The sequence below is a fragment of the Cladophialophora immunda genome (assembly GCF_000835495.1).
Source record: "Cladophialophora immunda strain CBS 83496 unplaced genomic scaffold supercont1.2, whole genome shotgun sequence".
NCBI lineage: Eukaryota > Fungi > Ascomycota > Eurotiomycetes > Chaetothyriales > Herpotrichiellaceae > Cladophialophora > Cladophialophora immunda.
In genome coordinates this window covers 3,785,518-3,804,082 of record NW_015622542.1, presented here as the reverse complement: position 1 = coordinate 3,804,082, position 18,565 = coordinate 3,785,518, and the positions used below count along the sequence as shown (strand labels likewise).

General features: G+C 54.2%; 5 protein-coding genes across 5 annotated transcripts; 3 read left to right on the top strand and 2 right to left on the bottom strand.

Annotated features, from left to right (window-relative positions):
- The first annotated feature begins 43 nt into the window (after positions 1-43).
- PV07_03612 (uncharacterized protein) lies at positions 44-1,321 on the top strand. Its single transcript, XM_016390347.1, has one exon. It carries the CDS (start codon positions 373-375, stop codon positions 940-942), a length of 570 nt encoding a protein of 189 aa, XP_016252249.1. The 5' UTR covers positions 44-372; the 3' UTR covers positions 943-1,321.
- PV07_03611 (uncharacterized protein) lies at positions 1,252-2,346 on the bottom strand. Its single transcript, XM_016390346.1, has 2 exons — positions 2,239-2,346; positions 1,252-2,177 (listed from the first exon to the last, which is right to left on the bottom strand). The coding sequence occupies exons 1-2, from the start codon at positions 2,292-2,294 to the stop codon at positions 1,874-1,876; spliced, it is 360 nt and encodes a 119-aa protein (XP_016252248.1). The 5' UTR covers positions 2,295-2,346; the 3' UTR covers positions 1,252-1,873.
- A 158-nt stretch (positions 2,347-2,504) lies between these two features.
- Positions 2,505-4,367, top strand: PV07_03610 (uncharacterized protein). The gene is made up of 4 exons (XM_016390345.1): positions 2,505-2,833; positions 2,945-3,064; positions 3,169-3,377; positions 3,455-4,367. Exons 1-4 carry the CDS (start codon positions 2,797-2,799, stop codon positions 3,884-3,886), a joined length of 798 nt encoding a protein of 265 aa, XP_016252247.1. The 5' UTR covers positions 2,505-2,796; the 3' UTR covers positions 3,887-4,367.
- An 8,966-nt stretch (positions 4,368-13,333) lies between these two features.
- Positions 13,334-15,105, top strand: PV07_03609 (uncharacterized protein). Its single transcript, XM_016390344.1, has 4 exons — positions 13,334-13,815; positions 13,878-14,135; positions 14,190-14,329; positions 14,391-15,105. The coding sequence occupies exons 1-4, from the start codon at positions 13,535-13,537 to the stop codon at positions 14,636-14,638; spliced, it is 927 nt and encodes a 308-aa protein (XP_016252246.1). The 5' UTR covers positions 13,334-13,534; the 3' UTR covers positions 14,639-15,105.
- PV07_03608 (uncharacterized protein) lies at positions 14,879-18,278 on the bottom strand. The gene has a single exon (XM_016390343.1). It carries the CDS (start codon positions 17,897-17,899, stop codon positions 15,374-15,376), a length of 2,526 nt encoding a protein of 841 aa, XP_016252245.1. The 5' UTR covers positions 17,900-18,278; the 3' UTR covers positions 14,879-15,373.
- Positions 18,279-18,565: the final 287 nt, after the last annotated feature.

The following is an 18,565-nucleotide window of genomic DNA, read 5'->3' as shown; positions in this document are numbered from 1 at the left end:
CCGCCAACATTTTTTTCCCAATTCTAGCCTCCTGCTACAGAACAAACGGGAAGGCCATAAGGGGGTTGGCTGGTGTATATGGCGGTTGCGGCGAAGGGGGAACGTATATATGGTACTTGAGAACATTCTACCGCAACCGTCTGCTCTAACCTCCTTCACTACTACACATTCAATCAACTTCGAGCCCGTCTGAGTCTCCGACTATCCAGGAGCCAACAACATATCGTCCACTCCGTCAAGAAGAAATTTCATCTCACTGAATCCCATATACCCAGTTCCCTGAGAAAAGAACTCGGGCGTATCTCCAACCGCACTACTTCCCAGCTGAGAGCGTTAGACAAGCCCGAATTTACATCCACGACATCAGTGAGAATGTTCGCCTCGCAGACCACCGTTTCCGCACTCTCCCTCGCCGTCGCTATCCTCCTCAAAGTAGCACGCGCAGACACCACGATGGCGGCCGTGTCGGAGATATCAGATGGCCAGCCCCAAGGTCCAGTCGCCTCGACAAGTTGGTCACCCAGCACCACCGCCGAGGTTTCCTCATGGTCCACATCATCCTACGACAACCCCTTCACCATCTACACTTCGATGACCAATTCCCTGGGGGTCATCACTGGCATGCCATCAGTTGTGACCTCTCAGCCCACACAGCCCGCCGTCGTCACCAGCCAGCCCGTCTCGCCCACCCTGCCCAGCTACTCGGGGTATTGGTACGGCAATAGCTCCAGCACCACCTCGACCGGAAGCATCTCGTCCGGCCCCACGACCCTTGCGACCAGCACGGTTGTCGAGAGCTCCTCATCCAATGGCATTTTCACCACCTCGTCGGGGACTGCCGTGGCCACATTCGCCCAAGTCACCGGCGCCGCAGTTTCGAACAAAGTCGCAGGTGCTGGTATCGGCTTGCTTGTGGCTGCTTTTGGGTTCTCCCTGCTATGAGCTACCTAATCATTTGGACCTCCTAAGTTCCCCATTGTTTCTTTCGACCAAAAAAGGAACTACTCTCCTATTTACGACGAAGCGTTTCTCCCACGAATGGTTTGACGCATAATGAGTGCAAAAGGTGAAGATTGAAAGGTTAACCCTGGCGTCGGTTTTGGTACCGGAATGGTATGGCATTAATGAGGATATGACGGAAAACAGGACTTCCGGCGACTTGGAAACGGAGTGTATCAATGTATCACGATAGGAAAGTGCTCGGACACGCAACACAGCCGTATGAGCAGTGTTCTCCGGCGAATCGCTAAATAGAACAAATTGCGGCCACTAGAGGCTCTCAAATTGAACGAATCAAAAGTAATCAGGACTAGAGTCTGCTCTACGTTTCCCCTTCCCAAATGTGGTTGGCGATTGTGTTCTCCGCCGGCTCTAGGTTTCGTATCCCCTTGCTTGATTGCGTCCGTACAGATGTCTAATACTTGACCAAGTTAATCACCACTCCAGCGTTCTCTTCAAGTACATCGTAGATCAAATCCAGTGGCTGACAACCTTTTCCCCCTTGGCGTTATATCCGGCCGCTGGCCACCTAAACTGGCTGAGGGTACATTTCGTTGAGAGCGACTTTTAGACCAGTGGACGCTGTCCCTAAACCGCATCGGAAGGGTTCGCCACACATTCCAAGCATCCGGCAACTGCATTTGGACTGCATTCAATGTTTTAGTCGAACCGGTGCAGAGCTCATGTTGCTGCAGCCAACAGCCTTGGTTGAAGCGGCCGTCAACGCCGTACCCTTGACAGCGGGAAGGTTCAGAATCGTGAAGTAGTAGGTCCAAGCCCCCGCTTCATCGAGTAACCCATCAGTGGTACGCCTAGGTTTCCTCTAGCCAAAGCAGGATGTTGTCATTGACGGTGAATTTTAATCATGATCATCTCAGCTTTTGACCCCGGCGCCCTGTTGTTTCGCCCACGCCGTAAACGCTCTCCTCTGAGCCCTGATATCCATGAATCCCAATCTCTCTTCCAAGCCTCGGAAAGGATTCGCTCCTCCACCCTCGCGCTCAATCTGCCCGGCCCATGCGCTCCAGCTGACGGGTTTCAACGGCTCGGAGCCCAGTACAAGACCAAAGCATGCAAGAAATACTGAGACCAGGGTCTCGAGCTTGATATCCAGAGGGAGAGCGGCGTTCTTATGCAGTTTTGTGGAGAGAGTCGAGAATTCGTGAGCGGAGTAGGCTCTGCACCATTGCCGTCAGTACTCAGAAACCCCCGATAAAGCGAGGTCTGGGGTATACATACGCATGGAACAGGGATAACAGTCCTACGAGGACTAGGAGGCGCGAGATTACCGCCATAATGAATTGGTCTGGACGATGCAGGTTTGCCAAAAGTGCATTGGCCCTTCGCAAGATGCGAGGAAGTTGATGTTGGAATCCTCGGATAAACTGCGGAGCTACAAACATCACGCTAGTTCCGAAGCAGGCATCATACTTTGCCGCTTTTAACTTCCCAGCCACAGCCAGCCTTCCGGCTCTTCGTCCTTTCCCTCCAACGTCACCGTTCAGGTTTCCGTCTAGAAGGGACATGTCATTCTTCGCCGGGATACGACCGCTGTATCCGATGCCATTTACAACTGCTTCACAGATTTCCCAATCTCAATGTCTGTGGTGATGGCGTACTCGAGGCAGAGCAAGCCATTCCGATAGCGGACTTCACCGAATCAGCCACATCTCCCCTTTAACGGAGCGAAAACATGGCAAGTTTCTCTTCGACTTGAGGTGAAGGCTGAGATATTCTGCTCTCTTCGGGTCACTTCCTCAGTTTGTGAACATCTCTTTGCCTGGTAACCCGTTCAAGATGCTGCAGTCCATAACGAGATTCTCAAACGACGCCCGTAAGCAATCCATTTCCCCGGATCTGAGCAAGCCGACTTCGCTCCATTGCGATAGTGCTAGCAGCGCAGCAGGACATTGGTGCTGACTTGGATTGATTTGGGACGCAAAAGTTGGCGTTGAAAAGAGCCTTAAGTTTCTACAGTCGACCTCGCAGATCGCCGCAACGATCGGTTACCTGTCACCGGACGAGGCTGCCCAGTGGCTAACGGTCAAGAACCACTTTGCGCTCGGTAAGCAGCTAACGCGGTTGCCGACATTATCCATACCCTCTCCGACCGATAGGATTGTGATGTTGTTGTCCTGGAGATTTGTAGCTGACAAACTGGGGTTTCAGCACGCCGATATCTCCGCCTCTTCAAATGGATCGACTGCTGGAATATGGCGTATAGCCAGTACCAGTCCTTTCCTGCAAGTGGGACGGCGAAAGATAAACCATCGAAACAATCCCAGCCACCGGCAGCTCAAAGCAACATTCATTTTCTCTTGATTGTCTCAAAGTGGTCCCTGCTCGGCATGTACCTGTTTCTGGAGATGTTTACAATTGTGCGTACCCCAACAAAACTATCACAAAGTCTCCTCGGGCGTAGAGCTGACCGAGGGACTCCACCTCGATCAAATAGGTCGACGCAGTCCTCGGGACTTGGAGACCATGGGCCGTTACAACCCAGAATGAGGCATTGAAATTCTGGTTCTACTCCTTGTCAGTCTCGGTTGCCCTGAGTCTATATGAACTCTTATTTGTCTCCCCCGACTCCGCACTGGCAAGAAACGACCAATCAGCCGACCAGAAGAAGACCGCTTTGACCACTGTCGAAAAGGCCAATGAAAAGGGCGCGGTCCAGCCCAAGGAGCGAGAACAGTCGAAAGCAAGGCATGCCCAATCCGCGAAACGCCGCGCTACTGTTCGGCAACTGGTCATCGACAGCTGTGATTTGCTGATCCCAGGGACAGCGGTAGGCTGGTTCCCACTCGATCCTGTCACGGTTGGCGCTGCAGGCACGGTTAGTGCCCTGCTCGGCGGCTCGGAAGTCTGGCATCGGGTCAATGCTTGATTGGAAGAGTTGCGTGGGAAGGACATGGGGTTTCTGTTCTCGGATCTCCGGCTTCGCCCTTGCGGGGAATGCAGATCTTGGGATTTAGACCGCTCCAAGTCGAGACCCTGCAGAGAGGGAGGGTGGTGAGACCGCACTAATGCTCCCCGGGTTCCCGTCACGCGACTTTGAGGAGGGCAGTGTCGTCTGACTGCGCCGCGGCGACGATAAGCCGCCGAAAACGTGACGGTCTGGATCAGGGTGGATTACTCCTGCCCGCATCCTGGCTTGCCTCTTTGCTTAGCACCGGTAACTTTGTCGACCGTCACGATTACAGCAGGCTCTATATGAGACCTTGGCTGCTCTTAGATAATGTTGAACATTGCTACTAGGCGTCTTCGAACCAGGAGGATGTTGTGAGGCAGATCGTAGATTTTATTTTTCCGAGCCAACTAAGCTGGAAGTATCTATATACTCTAAAGACTGGACTATAATATTAGCGTTATTACTTCATCAATCCAAGCTTGCATAGTAGCTCTCGTCCTGGTTCAACAGATAGAAGGCTTCCGGCTCCGGCTGACCGAACCCAGCATGCCAGACCGGGCTGGGCAGGCTCATCATACCGCCGCCCTCTTGCGGAGTGTCGGCAAAGATGTGCTCGAACGTCTTGGCCCACTGGACACGGTTGTTCAGCCCCTCCAGTCCCCACAGCTCCTGCAGGAAATGCAGCATTGACGTGTGCGTGTATGCCGAGTTCTCGGCGTACATGGTGCCCTCGTCGTGGATGAGTGTGTTAGGCGGGATCCAGGGCGAGATGGCGAACGCAGGGACCCGCACGCCCAGCCGCGTGTAGTCGTACGTTACGTTGTGGCCGTCCGACATGCCTGAGAACGTGATGCCGTCGTCAGGCGCGGGGACGCCCACGGGAGGAGGGACGTGGTCGGCGAACCCTCCGTGTTCATCGAAGTTACTGTTACCCTGAAGTCAGCGTCCGAAGGGGGGAAACGAGATCAGACAACAGGCCACAGCCTTTAAACAGAACCCGAGACAACAACTAATAGTGGGTTTTGGTGATGGGCTTACATGATCAGAAGCCTGTTTTATCGAGGACCAATTAGCCAAGACAGCTTGCGCAACAAGGGGAGGAGAGCAGCCTTACAGATTATCCCAGTACGAGGAGTTGCGGAGAGAGTCATAGAGATGCTTGATCATCATTTCTCCCGCAGCCATGTTGCTAGTAGGATGCATAGAGTCAATAGTACAACATTCCGGGTTGATGTAAGAGAACTGGGGCAGCTCGTTATTCGCGAGGTCTTTGTAAAACTGATCCGCATGGACAAGTCGGTCCATGGCGTTGTCCTGGACCCACTTATACATATATGCGTCGATGATATCGGTTTCGTAGTAGTTCTTCCAGGAAATATTCTTGTTGGATAGGGATTCAAAGATGGAGACCGCACAGGTCGTGCCGGTGGTGTTGCTGAACCAGCCAGAGGCCTGGTCGGTGTTGTCCACATAGCCACAGCTCGAGCCTGAGGTTGCAAATTGCCTGTTGGGATTGGTGGGCCCGGGATGCTCTGCAAAGTAAGTGTCCCAGAAAGCATAGTTTTGGGCCAAAGTGGTCAGAGTGGTCGCCATAGATGGGTCGTAAGCCTTGATAACGAAAGAGGAGTCTCCCGGTGTTGCATTGTACCTTTCGGACTGTCTCTCGATGAAGCCCGACATGTCAGGGACATCGTCCGCGGTTGGCTGCCATTTGCGGTAAATCTCGTAGCTGGTGCCCGCAAAATTATGGTCGGGGTCTTTGAGTGGTACTTCGGCCTCGTACTTGCCGGCGCAGATCATCAAGGGCTCATTCCAGACGGTCCAGTTTGGGTTGGTGAACTCGTTACAGAAAGTGATGTTGCGCAAGTTGTCAATGTCGTTAAAGTCCCAGTATCCGGCGATGTTGTCGAAGGAGTGGTTCTCCATCATCAGGTAAACAACATGGGTGATCTTCGAGCTCAGCCCTGACCATATTGATGCTTGTCGGTTGACTGGGAGAGCTGCAGTGTGGGAGATGAGCGCAGAAGCACTCAGAAGAGAAAGGAGAGTTGCCATTCTAGAACGAAAAAAATGGGTTGCTTTCTGTTGTTCGCACTTGCCGGCCTCCATGGAAAGAGGCAGGGGCACTCAAATTTATGCCTTCTACACACCTCGTGCCTTGACATGCAGACTTTTCCTCAGCGGCGTCTTCCCGGACAGTTCTCTACAACTGATAGACACACATGACGCTCCAGTTTCTCATCGCAAGTGCCGTACAAAGGTCCATAGCCAATGCCGTGATTCCCGTGCCTTTAGCATTGGAGCAAGGCGCAACGACCGGCATGTCACCTTCTGAGAACGGCATAAACGCCCATTCAAAGTTTGAGGACATGCAGTAGGTTACGAGTGGATATCGAGCTTCGGCAGAGTGCTGTGTTGACTGCCCGAAGGTTGGAATACAAATGAATGCTGCCGTCGACGACCACGGAACAGGCTGATAGCCTCGTCAAGTGGATGCTGTGGGGACTTTTGATCCCAGCGGGGCGGGACGTGCATTAGCGTTGTACATGACCCACTTATGCACTATCAAGCTTTGAACGGAAGGTCAAGCAAGCGTGGGGAGCTTGGCCGATGCTTGCCCTGACCCTGACTCCTGTGCCGTTGCCGTGTTGCTAGGAAAGCCCAATCGCATTCATTTCTTTGTGATTGATAAGCCAAGTTGCCCACGGGCTCGAGTGGACAGGGTAATGCGATCGTCATGCCGCATGAGGCTTATGTTCCTGAGCTGCTTGCACTCTATTCCTTCCACCACGCTAAGGCCCATCGGCCACAAATTTTTGTTCTACCGAGGCCATGTTGCCTATCGACAGGCGTTCAAGTGACCATGATTCCGTTGCTCTCCCACTAGGCAAGCTCCTAGCATCGTTGCCGACGTCGAGAGTTCGAGGTGGTTCTCCATCAGGAAGGTAAGAAGAGATCGAAAGCAAGCTTGTTGCATCGTGGTTCCAGCTTCTGGTTGTGTTACATTCGTATCACGGCCCATTACCGTGCAAGGCAAAACCGGTAAGGCAGACGGATGTTGAGGAATCCCTATAGCTCGAATGCGCCCAGCCTCCCTCCTTTGCGCGAGTTCCTCCTCGACCCTAGGCAGTTCATCTCCATCTTCTCTACCTCTGAGTCTCTGCATCTGCTGAGAACATACATTTTGTTATTTCGACTGCAACAAGAGTTACCAACCAAGACTCTACGCTCAAAGAGATTTTCCGTTCAATATGTCAATCGACAGTTTCGAAGATACCAATGCCATGGCTGCCATGTTCAAAGCTATGATGAAGCGATCGTATACAGCGGTGCCCGCTGACGCGGAGAAAGACGCCATGCTGGCGATCGAAACAAGCAGTCAGTCCTCGGCGGAGACTGTGTATGACAGTCCTCTGCCTCCACCACCACAGAGAGAGCGCAGCCCGATCAATGCAAGGATAGTATCGGATGCTATCATCGGCCTCTCAGATGGCTTGACGGTGCCCTTCGCCCTTACCGCCGGCCTCTCTGCCCTGGGTGACACGAAGGTTGTCGTCTTTGGTGGTCTCGCCGAGCTCATTGCAGGAGCAATCTCCATGGGCTTGGGCGGCTACCTGGGTGCCAAAAGCGAAGAAGCAGCATACAACGCCACTTACCGCTCGACACGGTCACAGGTGCTCGAATCGAGCAGAAATCTGTCCTCGGAAATCACGTCCATCTTCGCACCCTACCACCTCTCACCTTCCCTCCTCAAGGACTTTACCCACCAACTCATGACTTCGAACAGTCCCGACACGGTGGTGAACTTCCTCATGCACTTCCAACACAACACACCAGAGCCCGCGCCCAGTCGGGCGGTGGTCTGCGCCATTACGATTGCGTTGGGGTATTTCATTGGTGGCTTTGTACCGCTGCTCCCCTACTTCTTCACCAGCCGGGTCACGGATGGGTTGATATGGAGCATCAGCGTGATGATTGTAGCGTTGTTTGCTTTTGGCTACGTCAAGACAGGGTTCGTCGAGGGATGGCGAGGTTGGAGATGCGTGAGATGCAATCTCGGCGGTGCGGGGCAGATGGTGGTCATTGGAGGCGCAGCAGCAGGTTGCGCCATGGGTGTTGTTCGGCTGTTCAGCTCGTTGCAGTAGTCCAACTTAGACGAGCTGTGGTGGAAGGATTCCAGAAAACAAAAAAGAGGGCTTGCTGACTATCTCTGCTTGTGCACATTGGAAGGGTTCTCATTGGTCTTTGGAAGGAGTTGCTGCTTCTGGTATGTAGCCAATCATATGCTCAAGGTACGGCACTCGCCGAGCACGAGTCGCCAGGAATGGGACAGTCGTGGGTACTAGGCGATCAGGATTCAGGATGCGTAGCACGCTTCCTCCTCTACGGGGTCCGTACCGTTGCAATCCGGACAAATAGCTTTGAGCTATTGACAAACGGCCAGCTTGCTATTCGTAGTCGCTGCTCGAAGCTGCCCTGCCTTGTTCGCTCTCGCTGGGGGGGAGGGTCCGAGGTACCACAGCCTGATTTGGGAATGATCCCGTCGCAACGTGCGGCTTTTGCGGCCAGAGGATGCGTTCTACCCACGTTGTCTGAGCCCGATTGTGGTACAGGAAGTGGAAGGCGGAACTTTCTGGCCCCTGGAATACCTACATTGGCTGCATTCGGAGGACCGGTACGAGCACGAAGCAGCAATCGCTCCGGCTACAAAGGCAATTATTACTCGAAGTCGGCAGTCGGGGATCAGCCACGCAGTGGAAAACTAGCTATTTTATTGTAGGCTATTTTGCTTATTAACTAACTATCTTTGATTCGTTCGCAGTACATAGCCACTCATATAGCATCGTTTCCCAACACGCTTGTCATCGCGGCTAAAGCTCTTTATGGCACATTGTTGCCGGTCAGTGCGTCATAGGGATATGGGTTGGTGTAGTTGAGGGTAGCGGCCTTGCCCTTGAAGGTGTTCACCACGGATTTCAACACGCCTTTGCCATGGGCGCAGGTCGAGGCGTTGGTCGGGATCGGCCATGCAGAAACATACTCGTCGTCCGAGACGGGGCCGGGGTACGACGAGTTGAAGAAGAGTCCCTTGGTGTTGACGTTGGCGTTCTTGTAGCCGGTCTTGTTCGCCACCAGCTCGAAGACGTTGGCGTGGCAGTCCCAGCGGCCCAGCGACGGCAGGCCCCAGTTCTGGGAGACGGAGGAGATGGTCGAGTAGTGGTTGTAGAAGGTGTTGTCCGTGGTGCCCTTCAAGTGTGCGGGGACGGCGCCGCCGAGGAGGATAGAGAACACTTTGTTCTGGATGCCGTACGACTCGTTCTCGTCGAAGGTGAGGAGGACCAACGTGTCGTTCATGAAGTACTCGTTGGCCAGGAGCGGGGTCATGAAGTTGCGCAGCCACTGCGAACCAAAGGTGACGTTGGTGTCGTGGGCATCGTTGGTCATGTTGGGGGTAATAAACGCCCACTGAGGCAGGGTCTTGTTGGCGAGGTCGTTCGCGAAGCCATCGAAACCCTTGATCAACGCACGTCGGGTGGCATTGTTCGTGACCGACTTGTAGAGGATCAAAGGATCGTGCTTGCGAACGTAGTCGTTGGCAAAGGTGACCTGGTTGGAGTAGTTGAAGCCCTGGAAACCAGGGAACGGGATGTCTTCCTGATATTCCGCCCAGCTGATTCCCTTTGTGTCGAGCAGGTCGACGACAGTAGCAATGTCCGCAGGGATTTGATGGAAATCATCGTTGTCCATGCCAAAGTTGTCACCACCAGCTGCAGCACAGTAGTTGGGTTCCGAGGGGTGAGTGGTAGCGAAGTAGTTGGTCAACGTGATGCCTTGCGTGGCTAGGAACTGCTGGTTCGGGTCGCCGGCGGCTGCAGAGTAGTCGATGTTCTCCAGCCAGATCTGGTAGAAGCGGCTGAAAGCCACACCCTTGACATTGCTCACGGGGGACAGGCTGGTCGCGGTGGCAGCAGACTGCTCAATTTGGGTGAGCGAGGGCTCAATGGTCGAGACAGGAGGGGGGGATTGGTAAGGAACGGCAGCTGCTAGAGAGCCCGCAGCAACGAGCAAAGCGATAGACTTCATCATGATGGAAGAGCTTCTCGAGTGCGTTTCTAATACAGCTCGCGAGGATGCAGGATCTGACAGAAAGCGAGGAGGCAGCGTCTCGGGCGACGAGCTCTTTTATGGTTTTTCCGCAGACGTGCGTAGCAGCAAGCAGAGCTCCAATGTGATTGCCAGGCCATGTCCCCAAGGTCCAGGGAGCTCTCGTTGCGGCTGGACCAAAGCTGTGAGCATGCGCTCGCGCACAGCGTATCTTTTGACCAGGCTTTTGGGCCATCGCATGCTCGGCGTTGCCTTTCCTGGTAACGAGACAAGCTGCAAAAAAGCATCGTCTGTGAGGGGCATGCTACCCACCAAACAAAGCTGCAGTCGAAGCTTTTAGCGGCACGATCTCTAGAATACCTTGTCAAAGCTTGAGCAGAGAGTGGGAACAGCAATGGAGCCTTGGTGGAGACAGCATAGAGGTCGGTGGATCCAAGAGTGGGGTTCATACGACCCTACCAACCTCCCGCTATTGGCACTGAGCTCCGGGCGCCAAGGCAGCGGGCCAACCACTGGTGAGGCTCGCGCACGTGTGGCTTGGCTCGACTTCTTTCTTCCAACTGCACTCCATGATTTGTACATCATGCATCTCTAGCAAGCTTCAAGCATGGACACTTTGCTTAGAAACGTGTTCTGTCTGATAGGATGGAGACCACGGAAAGGCTGGTCACCAGAGGCTTTTCGGAGTATGGCCGCGTCTCGGTTCTCGCACGCCCAGGCAACGTCAAGCAGCGCCCTTGCGAGAGTGCCAGTGTGCCATTTTAACCGAGCGCGACCCAACAGCAGCCTTGCCATTTGCGTTGGTGGCCATCCGAGCCACAACGTCCGCCTACACCGATCTGGGCAGCTGTACGAGGAGAGCGAAGATTCTGCAAACGGATCACACGGCTAGACCGGCGCGCTGCCCGTGGCGACCAGGTAGGAGTATCATTCGTGGATTGTATTTCTGCCGCCATGGCGGGGATCAGCGAGGGAGATATGGGTGGCAAACTCGAACAGACGCCCCGCTGGTGAGATTGAGTCTCCTTCGTGTATACCTTTACAAGCCATTCGACATCACCTAGTTGTTGACTGCGTGTCATCGAGATCAATCGAGCTGCCAGGAAACATAGCCCAAAGATATGTCTGCAGAGCCAAAGGGCGCCCACGAGCAGAATGTTGCTCCCTCAGCCGGTGCGACAGCTGCCAAAGGTCCTGGGACACAGTCGAAAGGCTCGCGGAGGACAACGTACATCGCCCTCTTTGTGGTTGTTGTCGTGGTGGTCCTTGGACTGGCGCTAGGGCTAGGTCTTGGGTTGGGACTAAAACACTCCCACAAGGGACAATCGAACAGTGCCACTGGGTCTCCATCGCCCTCGAACAGTTCGTCGCCCAGCGAGGACTCACAAGCATCGCTGCTGGTCCCTCCATGGAGATCAAACGTGGAAGACTACACCCTCGACATAGCAGGATGGGATTTCAATGCGCCACCGACCACACGCGAATATAACTTCACCGTCGGTGAAATCGAGCTGTCGCCGGATGGTGTCTTTCGCCAGGTCATCGCCATCAATGGCCGTTTCCCAGGCCCGCTGATCCGTGCCAATATGGGCGATCGGATCCTCGTCCATGTTCAGAACAACCTCCCGAACGGCACCGCCTTTCACTGGCATGGGCTGTATCAGAATGGTACAAACTGGATGGACGGAACGTCTGGGATAACTCAATGTCCGATTCCCCCAGGCGCAAGCTTCACCTACAACTTCACCGTGGAAAACCAGTTTGGAACTTATTGGTACCATACACACTATTCGACTACGAATGGTGATGGCCCCGTGGGACCCCTAATTGTCCACTCGCCAGACGAGGTCAAGATGCAGAAGTACTACGACGTGGACCAGGTCGTGCTTATCCAAGACTGGTACCACGACTATAGTCAGGCACTTCTGCCCGACTACCTCGCCAGTGGCAGTGAAAATAGCGAACCTGTTCCTGACAACGGCTTGATCCAGGGGACCAACTATTTCAATTGTTCAACACTCGATTCCGACAGTGGCTATGTTTGCGAACAAAACTCGACACGTGCGGTGTTGACAGTCGAGCACGGCAAACGGTATCGATATCGGTTGATCAATACGGGGGCTTTCGGGACATTTGAATTCTCCATAGACAACCATCCCCTCTCCGTCATTGAAGCGGACGGGACCGCAACCGAACCTCTCTCGGTGCATCGACTGGACATTGCCGTGGCGCAGAGGTACTCAATCGTCATCAACGCCAATCAGTCGGCGGGGTCGAATTACTGGATGCGAGCACAGATGAACACATTCTGCTTTGGAGGACCCAATCCAGTCCTGGACCCTAACGTGAGGGCTCTGATAACATATACCAACAGCACACAGGACCCAACAAACTCGACGGACTGGAAGGACGCAGTGGATGTCCAGTGTGTTGGCCTGAACTCGTCATTGCTGACACCATTCTTCGAAGCAGAAGCACCACCCGCCACGACAATGTATGCTATTGCGGCAAACTTCCAGATTGGAGACTATGCCCTGGATCGAGCCTATATCAACGGCACGTCCTGGGTCATGGCCGATGTGCCCACACTGAACCAAGCTGTGGCGGGCCTCCAGGCGGCCAACGCCTCGTTCACGACTTCTGGAGTCAGCTCGGCATTCAGTGCCAGTCAATATGTCATTGACATCCCCGAATACGCCGTGGTGGATCTATTGATCACTAACTACGACGAAGGGGCTCACCCGTTCCATTTCCACGGTCATACTTTCTGGGTTCTTGCCTCCTCGCCGGATCAATACTTTGATTGGTCGACCTACGATGGCTTGAACAAGACACTGTCAAATGTCATGAGACGGGACACGCTCATGATTGATGCGTATGGGTGGGCACTCATCCGGTTTGTTGCAGACAATCCGGGACTATGGGCCTTGCACTGCCACATAAGTTGGCACATGGAGGCAGGTCTCCTCATGCAATTTCAGGCCAGGAACGATATTATGAGGACGTGGACTATACCTTCAGATGTGCTGGGGCTGTGCTCAGCATGATGTGTTGACATCTGCTTCGTCTCTAGACCTGTTTTACCGATACTTTCTACTATCTGGCGGTCTCAATAAGATCTATCTGCTACCGCTAGCCTTGTCCTTACCATCTTGGTCCTTGATTAGCCTTGGCGTCAGGCTTGCACTAGCCGCAATGAGGCGCTGCGGAGTGTAATAAGGCGGCAATGTGTAAGTTCCCGGAACGGAATAGTCAGGGACAACGGTTCAGGCGCGTCAATGCAAAGGGGATGCATCTCCAGACTTCTGGGGTAAGACCGTGTTTGCCCTTCAGCCGTCGACCATTTTTCTTCCTTTGTCTTGCAATATCACCCATTTCAGTCACTCTTTTCGTCGTTCTTCCTGTCATCGGAGTCCTTCTTTTCCACCTTCCCGGAGCTTGAGCCTCTCCTGCGCGAGATTCACAATCCAAACCACCGTCATCCCTTCCAGAGATCTTTGTTTAAGCAGCAAATACGACATGCAACTCCGCGACGTCCTCTCCGCGGTTCTGGCTACGGCACCGCTGGCAGTGTCCGCAGCTGGAACGCTGGGGTTTGCCGTGGGAAACACCAACCCAGATGGCACCTGCAAAACCGAATCCGACTTTGAAGCCGACTTCAAGGCGATCCTGAGCAACACCGATGCTCAGTTAGTTCGCACCTACTCTTCCTCCGACCAGTATGGCAACCCGTGCCATACGCCTTCAGAAGTCCTCCCGGCTGCCAAGTCTGCAGGCATCAAGGTGTTATTGGGCATGTGGTGAGTGCCGCCTCTGAGCGCAGGCCGAAGGAACTCAGACTAATTGACGTATTCTACGTCAGGCCTGATGGCGGCGCTTACGACAGGGAGAAGGCCGCAATCGACGAGGCAGATCCTACATCTTTTGGCGATACACTGTACGGCATCACAATCGGGTCCGAGGGCATGTACCGCGGCACCTACAATGCCGATGATCTTCTAGGCTGGATTTCGGACATGCAAAAGTCCTACCCCGACACCCAACTTGGAAGCGCAGACAGCTGGAACTGTTGGAATAATGGCACCATGGACTCCATTATCAAGAGCGGCATTCAGCTGATGTAAGAGCTACGAACAACTGTGTGTGATTGGAGTGGCGGCTTACCAAGGTATAGACTCGCCAATGGCTTTGCCTACTGGCAGTACCAAGATATCTCGAATGCGACAAAGACCTACTTTGACGACATGGCCCAGGCCCTTGGTCACGTCCAAGAAGTCAGCGGCAGCCTGGACAAGATCCATTTCATGAACGGCGGTAAGCACAGCACTCTCCGCAGACCATTTCAATGGCGACTGGGCTCTAACCTTCATATCAGAAACCGGCTGGCCTGGCACTGGCGGCACGGACGCTGGCGCAGCAAAAGCAGGCGACGACAACATGAAGACATATTGGCAGTCCGCCGTCTGCGGCATTCTGGACTGGGGCATTGACTTGTTCTGGTTCGAGGCCTTCGACGAGCCTGGCAAGGCCGACGCGATCGGTGACGACGGGCAAACTGCAAGCGAGCAGCATTGGGGCTCCTTCACGTCCGACCGACAGCCCAAGTTCGACATGCACTGCTAGACGGGCGTCCCAAGGAACACCCCGGCTTTCTCGCGTATAGTTCCTCCGGTTGGCGATCCATATGGCGTTTGATGAGGGACTGAATCTTGTTGGGGGAATTGGGTAATCGGCGCCAGAACAAAAAGGAAGTGCTAGTGCTGAGGATGAAATCTACAGTGTGCATGTGCATGTGCATGTGTCTTGCCCCCCTCTCATGCGACTGTAGAAAAAGAGAGTGGCGCCAAATAAGAAAAGCAGGGTCTTTGATAAACGTTGGCCATTCCCCAACCTTTCTAACACCTCATCGATGGTTTTGGGAGATGTGAAAGATTCTGTACTACAATAGGACAACAATCCACCAGTCGCAGTGATCCCCAGCGTGAATGAACAGACGCGCTCCGTCTTCACACCGTCAAGCGAGGCCTCGCCAGAAGCCACCGCAGCAGAACCTCTACGAGGGCCTTATCGTTGAGCTATCGTCTGCTTGCTGGGGCGTCGACATCGTAGTGGTGACGTATCGACATTGCAAACCGTGGTACATATCCAGGGAGGTACCTATGTATGTATGATGTAGCGACCAACACCCCCGCCCGGCCCAGCGCAGTAAAAAAAAAGGAGATTGGCATGTATATTGTGTTGCACCGACGCGCGAATGTCCAAGACTCTGTGAGCTTTGTTTTTTTATTCCAAGAGAAAAAAAAATCCATCGTCCCCGCTTTCATCGTGAATGGCCTGGGAGGAGCCCCCGCCGTTCGTCTATCCCGTTTGATCGGCCCTCCTCCCTTCCTGGACCAGCTCGACCCGCTTGATCGGATGCAGCAGCATGCCCGGCAGACACATCCGGCCCTCCCCGGCGACCTCGTGCTGCTCGCCGCCGTCGTTGTTGAACCGCATCCCCAGCCAGCGGTGCCAGAGCACCTCGGGAAACCCGGCATTGTAATACCACGTCGTGCCTCGGAAGTTGTGTTCGCGCTCGCCGAAGACAGAGGTGCGGGCGCCGCCCGTGGCGCCGTTGCGGCCCCCGTTGAAGACGGAGGCGAGGTAGTTGGTCGGCCATTTGCGGTCGATATATTCTGGATGAGGCACGTAGACGGCTTTGAGGCCGTGGTGCAGGGCACAGGAGGCAGGCCACATTTCGGAGAACATGCTGTGTTTCTTCAGCGCCGTTTCCTTGTGCATCGTCACCAGGAGCTTCCGAGAGAGGCGGGATGCAGTAATTATGGCCGTACGGCGCGGAGGGCGGCCACGCGTGATGTTGTAACCCGTGGTATCGTCCGTAAGCAGCCACGTCGTGCCGTCGGGGTCGAACAGCGGGTTAAACACGATCAGGTCTGCATCTTCGCCCACGCCCCACGTGTATTTATCTTTTTCAAAGGATGTGGGTGGAGCTGGGTCGGTATCCATTGCGACATCGTCATCAAACGGTCGTTCAGGACCCCAGACTGGCCTGTCGCCTTGCTGTTTCATCGCTCCGACTGGAGTAATCTTGGAGCTCGGGTCATTAGGATCCTTGTTTGCGCGGTTCAGGCTGCTCCACAGATTGGCGATGCTATTTGTGCCATGTTCCGTTTGGATGCGAACCATTTGGCTAAAGTCTTCCCATTCGCCGTGTTCGGATGGAACATAGAACCGGCTGTTTCTCTCCCAAAGCAGTTTGCGGGGTTGTTGTCTGGCCCATTTCGTGATACTGTCGAAGAAATGATACCAGTGGTGCGTGGTTCGAATGTCCATCTCCCAGTTCCAGAAGAAGTCGTACTCGGGATGTTGATAGGCAAAGTACTGCATGGGCATGAAAGTGCTGCGATACACCCCGTGAACGGGCAAGCCGCGCATGTTTGTCTCTTCCAGGCCACCATACATGAGCTCCATTTGCTTCTCCGTCCAGAGGGTGCCCATGCCACGGAATTCTTCGGGCAATGAGTCTCGCAGAACACGCTCGTAGGTCTCGTCGTCCGAGAATATGGGCACGTCGTTGGACTTGACCTGGACCAGGAAATGCACAACATACTCTCCGCCGCTCAACATGGTCAGCTCTGAAATCAAAGACCGAAGGTAGATCTTGTCTTCTGGCGTGTACGGGTAATCCCACCAGGTGCGGATCACAACCGCTGTCCGAGGAAGTCTTTCTGACCCGGTTTTGGGTTTCTTCGGCGCCTCCGGTGCCTTTGTCGGCATGGCCTCGACCTCCACAACCTCATCTCTCTTGTTGTAGACGGTGCCGACCGGCATTACTCGAAAGGTGTCGATCCGTGGCTTTTCGGGTAGTTCCTTGAAACGGTGATTGTTTGCCAAAACACATCGTTGCTGAGCGTCGGCCCAGTGAACATTCCTCCAATCCACCTCGGGCGCTTCCTGCCACACTAGGTCAGCCCCTTCTCTTTCGCCTTCCTGCTGAGCACCGCTTCCACCTCGGTTGATGCTGTATCCAAGGCCGTACGGTCCCAAGCGACCAAAGCGATCATAGCAGATGTCGTCCCGAAGTCCCAGAATTTTCGCAGAACCCATGACCATATCCGGAAACCCCCGTGGGACGCCCTCATACATCCGTACCCGTGGGATCTCGATGGTATTCTCGGCATCCAGGTAACAATCCACCTTTTCACCGTATTTGGCAATGTATTCAGGCGAAGTGTAGTTGGGATATGGTTCGAATCTCTTGCTGGATTGGATGGCTCTCTTTCTCCTTTCCTTTCCGGTGGAAGGGTCCTCTGGCGCCAAGTTCTCGACCACCTCTTCAGTGATGTTCAATTTCTCCCATTCCACCTCGTCCTCCTTTCTGGGGTATTCGGGCACGTTACTCCCGACCGGGACCAATGATCGTATGCCGCCGTAATATCTTTGCAGGAACGGGAAATCTTCCCAGGGCGGGGGTTTAGGCTTCATCTTTTCTTGTTCAATAGCTTCCTGCACCTCCTGTTCAGCGACGTAACTCATTCGCACCAGCGAGAAGATGAAGATGAGCAGGGTGAGGGCGACGCCCAGGCAGAGATAACGCATAATTGATCGAGGCATCCTGCCGAGGTAGGACGGGGAGGAGGATCGATTGGAACTGTAGGCTTTGTTGATGAGCATGGGCCTGTAGGAGGCAGAGGTGGCCCGCGACGACGCGACCGAGGGGTTTCCTTCTTCGTCCTCGAAGGTGTCGTTGCTATCGTCTTCGCTGCTGTGTGGGTGACGGTTGAGAAATCCTTCCTTCTCGAGATCTGATTCTCCTCGGCTCCGTATCCGTGCCATGGAGGTTGCGTTGTCTATGCCCAATGATGAACTCCGTGGCCATCCCATTGTTGTCGTCGCGAACTTGTTCCTGAGGGCCGCAGCCTCGGCGCATCGTTGTCTGGGACAGATCTGTCACAAGACCGGCAGAAACCCCTCTAGAAAAGGGAGCGTAGAGGTGCCAACCTTGTCGTGGGCGCGCGGCAGAAAGGTTCAAGATTGGTTTGGAGGGTGCAAAGTGAGTCTCGGCGTGAGGTCTAATCGTACAAGTGTCGCGTTTTGGACGTTTCCAGGTGCGCCCCCAGGGTATTGTCTGGGCTCGTCAATAAAATACACGGGTATGCAAAGAGGACGTAGGTCAAACAGAATTAGTAGTATGTATATACACACAAACAATGAAAAGAGTCTTGTGGTTTGTAGAGGGTTGAACTTGGACCGGCCGGTCGTGCCCAGGGTTGGGTTGGGCAAAAGGCCCTTATCGTTGTCCCGGTTTTAATCGCCCATCAACACGAGGCCCACAACGTCGCCCCAAATTCGGGAAAGCGGCACATAATAAAACAACTCCAGAGCGGGAGGAAGGGTCTCTTAGTGCGGAGTGGACGAGCAAGAAAAGGGGGCCATCCAGGACCTATGCCCACCGCAGAGAGTACCGGCCAGGGGATGTAGCTCACCGGCAGAGGGTATACGGAGTACATAGCATTGCATGGAGAAGGGCAAGGGCCCGTCCTGTTCACA

What these genes read in the sequence shown, in the direction of transcription:
- PV07_03612 (XM_016390347.1), top strand. Translation starts at nt 373, where the DNA reads ATGTTCGCCTCGCAGACCACCGTTTCCGCACTCTCCCTCGCCGTCGCT.
- PV07_03611 (XM_016390346.1), bottom strand. Translation starts at nt 2,294, where the DNA reads ATGGCGGTAATCTCGCGCCTCCTAGTCCTCGTAGGACTGTTATCCCTG. An exon ending in CTGTTATCCCTGTTCCATGC is followed by an intron (nt 2,178 to 2,238) that starts GTATGTATACCC and finishes GCAATGGTGCAG; the next exon opens with AGCCTACTCCGCTCACGAAT.
- PV07_03610 (XM_016390345.1), top strand. Translation starts at nt 2,797, where the DNA reads ATGCTGCAGTCCATAACGAGATTCTCAAACGACGCCC. An exon ending in CAAGAACCACTTTGCGCTCG is followed by an intron (nt 3,065 to 3,168) that starts GTAAGCAGCTAA and finishes CTGGGGTTTCAG; the next exon opens with CACGCCGATATCTCCGCCTC. An exon ending in TTCTGGAGATGTTTACAATT is followed by an intron (nt 3,378 to 3,454) that starts GTGCGTACCCCA and finishes TCGATCAAATAG; the next exon opens with GTCGACGCAGTCCTCGGGAC.
- PV07_03609 (XM_016390344.1), top strand. Translation starts at nt 13,535, where the DNA reads ATGCAACTCCGCGACGTCCTCTCCGCGGTTCTGGCTACGGCACCGCTG. An exon ending in AAGGTGTTATTGGGCATGTG is followed by an intron (nt 13,816 to 13,877) that starts GTGAGTGCCGCC and finishes ATTCTACGTCAG; the next exon opens with GCCTGATGGCGGCGCTTACG. An exon ending in AAGAGCGGCATTCAGCTGAT is followed by an intron (nt 14,136 to 14,189) that starts GTAAGAGCTACG and finishes ACCAAGGTATAG; the next exon opens with ACTCGCCAATGGCTTTGCCT.
- PV07_03608 (XM_016390343.1), bottom strand. Translation starts at nt 17,899, where the DNA reads ATGGGATGGCCACGGAGTTCATCATTGGGCATAGACAACGCAACCTCC.